Source organism: Scardinius erythrophthalmus (genome assembly GCF_964197995.2).
Source record: "Scardinius erythrophthalmus genome assembly, chromosome: 2".
In the NCBI taxonomy this organism is placed as follows: domain Eukaryota; kingdom Metazoa; phylum Chordata; class Actinopteri; order Cypriniformes; family Leuciscidae; genus Scardinius; species Scardinius erythrophthalmus.
In genome coordinates this window covers 55,240,016-55,249,869 of record NC_138222.1, presented here as the reverse complement: position 1 = coordinate 55,249,869, position 9,854 = coordinate 55,240,016, and the positions used below count along the sequence as shown (strand labels likewise).

The 9,854-nt window shown below is 37.3% G+C and overlaps 1 protein-coding gene across 1 annotated transcript; it reads right to left on the bottom strand.

Annotated features, from left to right (window-relative positions):
• Positions 1–54: 54 nt before the first annotated feature.
• Positions 55–9,564, bottom strand: ttc5 (tetratricopeptide repeat domain 5). Its single transcript, XM_081353925.1, has 10 exons — positions 9,475–9,564; positions 8,549–8,681; positions 7,649–7,860; positions 5,447–5,600; positions 4,970–5,061; positions 4,817–4,873; positions 4,424–4,570; positions 3,538–3,752; positions 1,521–1,665; positions 55–397 (listed from the first exon to the last, which is right to left on the bottom strand). The coding sequence occupies exons 1-10, from the start codon at positions 9,544–9,546 to the stop codon at positions 278–280; spliced, it is 1,347 nt and encodes a 448-aa protein (XP_081210051.1). The 5' UTR covers positions 9,547–9,564; the 3' UTR covers positions 55–277.
• Positions 9,565–9,854: the final 290 nt, after the last annotated feature.

Sequence of the window (9,854 nt, the reverse complement as noted above, 5' to 3'; positions counted from 1 at the left end):
AAATTAGCTTTATTTTCAGCAAGCACTGCCAAACTGATGAGAGTAAGACTTAAGAGCACTACTGGGTTTTTTATTGTTATTTTCACAACCCAAATATGAAACAAACCACAACACAATTTAAACAATGACATCAAGGAAAATTAAAAAGGCAAATGATTTGAAAATAATATGTACAAAGAGTTTTCCTGTCCTCACAAACAGGAACAAACACAATATATACAAATGGAAAAAACACATTGCTCTCAATGTTCTCACTGTATGTCCTGTCTCTGGGGTTTCATTCACTCTGTGGTTTGTAAGTAACAAAGGCTGCACTTTGGCTTTTCATCACCTGTTTTTTCCCATTGACTATGAGGAGCAAGGGAGAGTCCACACGTATACTTCGGAAGTCGTATGACTGTATAGGGAGAAGCAAACAAGAAACATATTACAAAGACATCACCTATAATAATGCAAAAACTGAGCACTTTGCCGTTATCACACCTATAGCTGGCAAACTTGTTTAAAATTTTTACATTTTGGTATTTTAGAATTTTTTCTTCATGACGTTAAGAAACTTGCTATGTGAACTGCATAAATATAATTTAGTACCATAAAATATCCTGAAAATAAAAAATATGAAACATTAAACATTATCAGACTAAAATATAGACCATTCATTTCATTGAAATATGTGAGCTAGCCACGTGAGCAGAACCAGAGGGTTAAATTAAGCTTAATTTTGTAAATCTATACACTACCGTTCAAAAGTTTGGGGTTAGTAGGATTTTTTTTTGGAAGACGAAAGTGACATTAAAGACATTTGTGTTACAAAAGATTTCAATTTAAAAAACATGCTGCTGGACCTTCAATTCATTAAAGAATCCTAAAAAAAAAAAAAATGTACACCCTTTTCCACAAAACTATTATGCAGCACAACGACTTTCAACATTGATAAAAATAAGAAATATTTCTTAAACACCAAATCAACATAAGAGCAATAACTATAAAGATAACTATATTAGCGTTCACACCAATGTACGATATCGTTCTGTTTATTCTAAGCGTGCGCTTAAGTTTTGTCGTCTGTCGCTTTAAATGCTCGAGCTCTTTAAAGCAGAATGGATTCTGATTGGCTGTCAAAAGTTTTTAACAATCATCAGCTGGAAAAAAATTTAGTTCTGAAAGTGATTAAGGAAAGGGAACAGGGAAATGATATTGCTGGATAGTTGTGGTGTGAACTCTGATTTTCTTTTATATTTAGAATGATTTTTTGAACTATGTCGTTATAGTCATCATCCTTGGTCTGAACAGGCCTATGGAATGATTTCTGAAGGACCATGTGACGGTGAAGACTGGAGTAATGATGCTGAAAATATTAAAATTAAAAAGGAATGTAAAATTGTAATAATTTTAATATATGTTGATGTATATTTGATTGTATAAATGCAGTCATGGCGAGCATAAGAGATTTAACAGGCCCCAAACTTTGATCGGTAGTGCAAGTAAAGATATAAAACATTAAAGTTTGGTACACAAACCTTATCTTTATGTGTTACGCTGTGCCGTTTGACCTGTGGTTCAGGAATGACTACAGTATCTCCTATTAAAACACCCCAGCTGTCTGCTGTATTGTACACCATGACTAGACAACAGGTCTCATCACTGTCCACCATGCCAAATGTGCTGCAAGACAACAACAGGAAACCATTTAAAAAGTAAAACACAACGCTAAAAGCAAACATTTAAAGGTGCAGTAAGTGATTTCTGAGAGAGAGTGAGCCAATCAGCAGTAGGGGGCGTGTCCACTCATGATGGGGAGGAGAGAGCGAGAGAGAGAGTGAGCAAGAGGGAGATTTGAAGAAAGACTGTAGAAAGAGAGATGGCTGAGAGACATTGCAAAAGAGAAAAGCTCAGAGGAATATCACTGGGAAAAGAAGGGTTATGATCAGGCAAGAGCTTTAGGATCCGCTTTAATATTAGAAAAGCTTTCCAGCGCTGGAGAGACCTGAGTGGGAAGGCCTGAAAACAGACGTTTCGTTGTTTCTGCTTCATATGTGAGTAACATTCAGTCCCTCCAGTTTTTCACGATTCCGCGATCGCTGAATACAACGCAAAATCAACAAATTATCGCTTTTTTTGCGATCCTGCATAATTCCTAATTTAACCGCAAAATAATCACAAAAATGAAAAAGACCTCACAAAACATTAAATTATAATCACCCAATTGAAATATCTCTAGTTTAATTAAAGTTTCAATGCTTTTTACGTGGATACAGATGTTGCGCACGCGTGATGTCTGTGAGCGGTCTGTCAGAAACATGGCGAAAGAAAATTTGTCTCACCTGCCCTCTCACATAAGCGCCAAGGAGCGGGCTAAGCAATATCCTGATATATTGCACGAGAGCATGCACGAGAGTGGGGGTAAATTGTTTTGTGTTGACCGAGTGACTGCGTCACCGCCTGTCAGCGTAAAGTATTGAATTCTCTTTATAGCGCTTGAACAAATACACATAGCTACAATTACTTCAAAATATTCATCTTGGGGAGTATTTACGTAAAACTATCAGTAATAACTGATTGGGACGTTTGTCATTACTGTAGTAGGTCTTAAAGTTACAGTAACCTAATTTACCTGCTGTTGTCAGTGTTTTTAATGTTAATCAAGCAACAACAATAGGCTACAGCACAATTAAAAAAAAAAAAGTAAATTATCCACTGTTTGTAACTGTATTCTTGTATTTATTTGTCCTGTTTTGTTTCTTTTTGTTATTTGTTCCTTTGTTCTTATTTCATTACTGAGTGTTCACTTGATTATTTAAATCATTTCTTGGATGTTCCTGGTCTTGTGTTGTGCCCATAGGTTGTTTTAAAAGTTAATTTAATGAGAATTTGATTAGACCAAAATAAACAAGCTTTATGCATTTTGTTTGTGATTTGTGTCATGTATGACGATTGTGCATCTGACATAATACTTTTATGGTAAATGTGATGTCCTAATTATAAAATATAAAAATCGCAAATTTTTTCACAAATTTCTGGAAATTACCACCACAAAATCAGTCATTTTAATAGCAAAAATCACAAAAAAATCGTGAAATCCTGGAGGGACTGAACATTGGGTTTGCTCTGTTTCACAGAATCAAGATATACTGTTGTTGCAATGTTAGCTCTATAAAAGGACAGTTTTGAGTGTCATTGTTTGTCTGGAGCTGCTTCTGGTGACTCACAACCAACTCTTGCTTGTATTTACTCCTGTGTACTGTATGTTCATTGTTTGTTCCTCCTTGTTATTCATTCGTCATCTTTGCTTTATTTTTCGCGAAGCATTATTTTGCTTAGCTTCAGGCATGATAAAGAGACATCCCCTCTGTGGGCGGAGCAATGAAGGGAGAGGTGTGTTTGTTCAGGTTGATTTCTACTATCAACAGTGTTTCTCAGAAATCACTTACTGCACCTTTAACTAGGCTATATCCAGTATCTGACTGCTAGTATTAGATGCATGCATACATATTCAGAAAAGTTTATTAAATATTCAGCCGAGGCATTTAAACTCACAAAGCCATACGGCCCTCTGACATCAGGCTGAAGACAACTTTTCCAAGTGCTGCCACCCCACCGTTGTGGCCGTGAGTGAGGGCGGATAAGATGCGGGGTTCAAGGCTTCCCACGCGGCCTGAGGGAGACCGGAACTGAGGGGAAGAGCACGGGCCCAAGGCGGAGGTGCTGAGGGACGAGAGCATGTTACGAAGACGCCGCGCCTTCACTTTTCCCTGAAACACAGAGAGAGTATGGTTATTGTGATTGCTTGTGGACATCTGGAATATTATTTAACTGTACTCCACTGCCATCTGATGGAAACAACACAAAACAACAACCTTTTTGATGAAACCAAATAAAGATTCTACATAAGGGTGTGTGTGTATATTGCACGGCTAAACTCTGCTCAGTGCCACTCAAAACACCACAACGGCTTTGAGGTGTTTCTGTAGCGAGTGTGTTTAATCAATGTTTTTTTAGTTTTTTTTTTTTAAGTACAAGGCCAATTTAATCATCATATGCTCAAAGTAAAGATAGAGTGTCAATTTAATGAACTTTTGTAAACCCAGCAATTTAATTCACAAAGCATCCAAACTGCAATAGTTAACATATGTAATAACTGCAGTGCAAGTAATAGGGTTTACACACTAAATTCAACAGAAACTCCAGGACAATACACAGATTTAGAAATGCTCATGACAGACATCACTACCTGTACCTGACAGCTATTGGCTGCCACCTGCCATTTTTCACTTGACGTTTGCATGAAGTTGCAAAGTGCAATACTTTCTCTGATCCGGTGTCAATCCCACAATAGCTCAGCTCCCATAGGGATGAAAACGCCCGAACTGCGTCAGTGTAAATGCACCATAAATGTTACAATGTCGCTGCCAATTTCTCTCACCTTGTTCTCTAATAACATTGTAATCTGGTCTAGGTATTTCAGCAGCTGTTTTTCCCTCTCCTGAGCGTCTTCCCAGCCAGGGTCCAGGGCTGCAGCACGACTGTATCCATCCAGAGCTGAACTGAACATCTCCTCATACTGGAACAACTGGTGACAGAAAGGACATGTTGGTTTCTTTGGCTTGACTGGTACCTAAAATCAGTGTTTTGTCTGGTAACCAAACTATTAACAGGCTTCCATCAGCTAAGAGGTTGAACGAGAAAGCCAGAGAAGAGCAGGAAGCAGGAGATGAAGTAAGGATAATAAAAATGTAATAATCTCACTGTGACACATTTGCTGGTGCTCACCTGTGTTTGAGAAAGCATGTGTGAAAGCAACTGAAAGGATTGTTACCGTAGCTCTGTTGAAGTGGAGGTCAGGATTCATTGAGGATGCTTTGTCGATTTTTTCCTGTAAATATGGACAGATAAAAATCAAAAGGTAAGATGATGATGTCAGTCAACCACCATATATATGATTTAGGTGAACCATGAGGGAGATACTCACAGCCTGTGCATAGGCACTGAGGGCCTGTTGAGAGAGCTGAGGCTTCTGTCCACTGGTGAAAAACATGGAGATATATGCGTTCCCTAAAATATCTGTAAGCCAAAGCAAAGCAAAAAAAATATAAGGATCATTTATTATTATTTTTTCTCATTTCACCAACATTATAATCCGTGTGTATTCAGAAGAAATGCTGTTAGGAAACAATAGCTGCGTTATGATCAACTGGGTCCCAATGCAGTATTCACTACTCCCTACTTCATTTCACTTGATAAAATGTGTTTATTCAACATGGACGACACTTGAGTTGTGCATATTAAAGAATTATACTATTATAAATTGATATAATATAAATCACCATATGTTCGTGTAATATGCATGTATATATAATACAATTATGTGAAGTCTACTACGTATGGCATTTACGGAAGGAAGGCACCAAATGTGTCCTTTTCTACATTATCAGAGTAATTCACTCACACCACGAAGTCCCATCGGTGACGTCGAGTTGCACAGCCTGCCTGGCCAGCTCCACACTCTCCACAATGCGCTTGCTCTGCTCCTGTGCGTCGCCTTCCGGTGGCAGCTGGCGCAGCACCATAGACAAGCTTCTCAGAGACACTTTGTTTTTACTCTGAATGAACAAACCTAGCGTTAATGAGTGCGCTTTATGACAGTACCATATCAAAAGAGGCAGATATCATAAAAGACATCGGCCTGGTTTCACAGACAGGGCTTAGATTAAGCCAGGATTAGGTTCGATTAGGACATTTAAGTAGCTTTTATAAACGTGCCTTGAATAAAACATTACTGGTGTGCATTTTGAGACTTGACATATTTTAAGATACGTCTGATAAAACTGATCATTTAGGAAGGGACTTGATTTTGTCTATAGGGAATTGATTGGATGGTTGTGGTTTGCTATTGGTCGATCTCATGCGAGTCATTTGAGTGCACTCGAGTAAACGTCATCAGAGATGCAAGAGGGAGGGGAAGTTATTTTGATTAAAGATTATGAGGGTACATCAATTTGAAATTAATAATAATAATAATGAATTGGAGTATTCTAAATGAGCAACCTCATTCACTCTCGGCAAACAAAACAAATACGCCCTCTAAAGATGCCTGAGAGCAAAGCCAAGTGTGCCATCATCAAAACCAGTTTAAACACAATTAACATCTTTTGTACATTAGCCAGCTGTGTGTACATATGCAGATCTACGCTGTTACATCCACTTTATTTTGCAACGCAGAAGTAAGCTATTTTATGTCAATGTGCAAGACTTATGATTTATTAGCCGTTATAGGTAAATAGCTAGAAGTACAAACGGCGGCAGCTCAAGCTATAATGCACCTATTCTTCCTCTTTCACTGTATATATAATTTTTTTTTTATTTAAGAAGAAATATTTCTGTATAAATTTTCATCTTAACACAATAAGGCCATCCAGAGTATGTGATTTATGCATACATGTGGTTTCAGTTGTTCCTACATTTTTAAATTTAGAATAAATTTTTGTATAAACGTTTTTAGTGAATCATGATTTGTTGGGCGAAAACATTCATACATATCACATTAAATAATTAATGTCTATTAATGCTATAATTCTAATTTAGTATAAAAAAACCTATTTAAAGGGATAGTTCACTTTGAAATTAAATTTTGGTATGTTTTAGCTTACCTCAAGGGCATCCAAGATGTAGGTGTCTTTTTCTCCCCAGTAGTTTCAATTTTGATATTTTTAGGTCAAACCTTGTCTGTCAGTCGTATAATGCAGGTCTATGGTCACTGTCTCAAAGAGCATGCACAGAATCCAAATTACGCTCGCGCATCCTGGTGTGTGACATGTACGCAGACTGGTGCATAGATATATATACACTAGATGTCGCCTTAAAGACATTCGTTCCAATGAACTGCCGTAGCCAAGGCGACATCTAATTAATTTGGACGATGAGGAATTGTTTTAATTTGGACTCTGTGCATGCTCTTTGAGACAGTGACCATAGACCTGCATTATACGGCTGACAGACAAAAACGATTTGACCTAAAAATATCAAAATTGAAACTACTGCGGAAAAAAAGACACCTACATCTTGGATGCCCTTGAGGTAAGCTAAAACATACCAAAATTTAATTTCAAAGTGAACTATCCCTTTAAGTAAACTTCACATGAGTTTATAGAAGTGGCTGTTTATAATAAACGTGCATAAGTGAGCAGAAAAGTATCTAGTCAAGTATCTTACTCATACCTGACACAGATATTAAAATAGGCAGTCTTAGCAATTTCCACAATTTGGCTCTATTTATTAATTTTGTATAATTTTTTCACTGGATACCATCAATTTTGAAATTACATGAAAGCATGCGAAAGATTGTTGTGCAAACGGTAGGCCAAAAAACACACGAGAAGCGTTATTATAATACGACATTAGTAATCACAGACATTCACATTTGGACGGGATTAGATTTCTCAGAGGACCGTTGAGTTTGCTGAAAAACAGTCGGTGATTCTCCCTGGAATTTATACTGAAAAACACAGACTTGGCAGATTCGGACAGGATTAAAATCACAAAGTACGCCAGCGAAAAACAAATTTCTCTAATGTCCTCCAGGGAAACTAATCCCTTCCGAATAGGGCTTATATGAAAGAGACCCTTTGTTTTTTGCTATAATAAGACTCACCTGCTGTAGTGCACCTGTGAAGCAGGTCTTGGCCGCCGTCAGGTCTCCTTTTTTCCAGTACTGCTCTCCCAGTGTGTTCCAGCCCTCAACCAAACCCGGCTCCAGTTTAACAGCCCGGGACAGACACTCCTCTGCAAACTGACTGAATCCCGGACCGACATTTAGACACCGACCCCGTAGCAGCAGGAACTGGGCGCTGTGTTTGTACAAATCTGTTGAAAGAGAGGGCAGGACATATTAATAAATATATACTAATAATACAAATACTATAATGCATTATATACATTTTACTTACCCGAGTGACAATAAATAGTCAATAATGAGGGATTTTGCTATATTTTTTTGGATCTTTTTAATGAAATCTGAGAGACATTTGACATTGACAGCTATGCAACTACCACTTTGACGCTTCAAAAAGTTAATAAAGAGATCATAAAACTAATCCATATGAATTTTTTTGAAGAAACTCGATCACTTTACGTGATGAACAGATTTAATTTAGACTTTTATTAACATTTAAACATTGATTAGCGAAGATAAACAGAAGCTCAACCGAACCTGCTAGACGCGCAAGAACAAGCCTCTTGCTGAAGCTCAAACGTAATGCGTAACACGAGAATGAACCTCATTGGTTCACGTATGTCGAGCGAACAAGCTTGAGCTTCTGATGTGGGAGTTGATGAATGTAGCTGTCAATGGAGGGACTGAAAGCTCTCAGATTTCATCAAAAATATTTTGCGTTTTGTGTTCTGAAGATGAACGAAAGTCTTACGGGACAACATGAGGGTGAGTAATTAATGACAGAATTTTCATTTTTGGGTGAACTGTCAGAATATATTTTAATAAACATTAAGACTTCTTTACAAGAAGAATTGTAGAAAACAAAGAAGTAATACCCACCTTCCTTTTCCTGCAGCCTCTCAAGTGTCTTTGCCATCTCTTGAGCAACATCATTCTGTTTCCTACCGGCATCTTCAACACTGTGTGTCTCAAAGTAATGGTCCCTAAAGGAGTACAGATCATCCACCAGCTCCTGTGAGACAGAGAAAGTGCTATTATTAAACAACTGCACATTTGAAATTCCTCAAGAACTCAAAGACATTTCACGCATTAAAGAAATAGTTCAGCCAAAAATAAATCCTGTCATCATTTAGTCTCCCTGTGAAAGGCACAAGCAGATATTTGACAGAATAACAGCCTCAGTCATCGCTCACTTGCACTGCATCCACTTTCAATGAAATGAAAGCAATTTGAGAGTGAGTTTGTCAGAAAATCTCCTTTTGCATTCACGGAAAATTAAATTAAACTGAATGTTAAAGAGATTCTACTTCATTGCTGCTTTCCGTTACAAACATTACCACAGCTTCTATCAAATATATATTAACTGCAGAACTTTGGCATAATAGCATTTGTCGTAAAAAAGTTATCATAATAAAAGAGAGATGTAACAAATAAAATGACAAAACATTCTTACATTGATTAAAAGGAGCTCAAATGAGTTTATTGTGGTTTTAGAGTATTACTACAACAAAGTGTTTTCTTGCAGAGAGAGATGAATAATGGGTAAAACAAGCATTACACGACATGATGGATAACACGACCGTCTGTAAACTACAGTTTAATTAAAAAGATGCAGAGATATGCTGTTTGTTTAGTAACCTGCTCGTTCTCTGATGTTGCAATGCAGTGTGTCAGTTGTTATAGTGACCGGCGATGCAGCAGCCATGTGTGCATTATACATCACCGACATCATCATCTGAACGCGGTGATGCCTATTTATTTAAGCTCATTAAAAGAGAGAAGGAAATGAAATGGTCAGTTCAAACCTTTAACACTTGCAAATCATCTTTGTCTGTTGTTTTCTCCCCATCATTGTCAACATCGGCCATCTTTAGCATACAAAGCAGGACCCGAGCAAGGGAGACGACAAACACAGACGAGCGTATATGAGCGCCTCCTAGTGGCCAGGAGACGGCAGTTTATTCACAGCTTGACCAAGACAAGTAAAATAGAAGGTTACAAATATTTTTATAAATTTTGTAGCGTTATTCGTTCACTAAAGTATTTTGGGTTTGTATGGCATAGTTTATAAATAGGAAAATAATGCTTTGAGGTTGGATGTTTTTTTTTTACAAACAAACGAGCAATAATTAAATAAATTTACATATATTTACATAACTACAAATAAATAAATACATACAATGAA

Bases quoted from the DNA above. Each gene is read 5' to 3' on its own strand.
- ttc5 (XM_081353925.1), bottom strand. From the start codon at position 9,546: ATGCTAAAGATGGCCGATGTTGACAATGATGGGGAGAAAACAACAGAC. The intron at 8,682-9,474 runs GTTTGAACTGAC...TCTGTCTCACAG, and splicing joins ATGATTTGCAAGTGTTAAAG to GAGCTGGTGGATGATCTGTA. The intron at 5,062-5,446 runs GTGAGTGAATTA...TTTGGCTTACAG, and splicing joins CACCGATGGGACTTCGTGGT to ATATTTTAGGGAACGCATAT.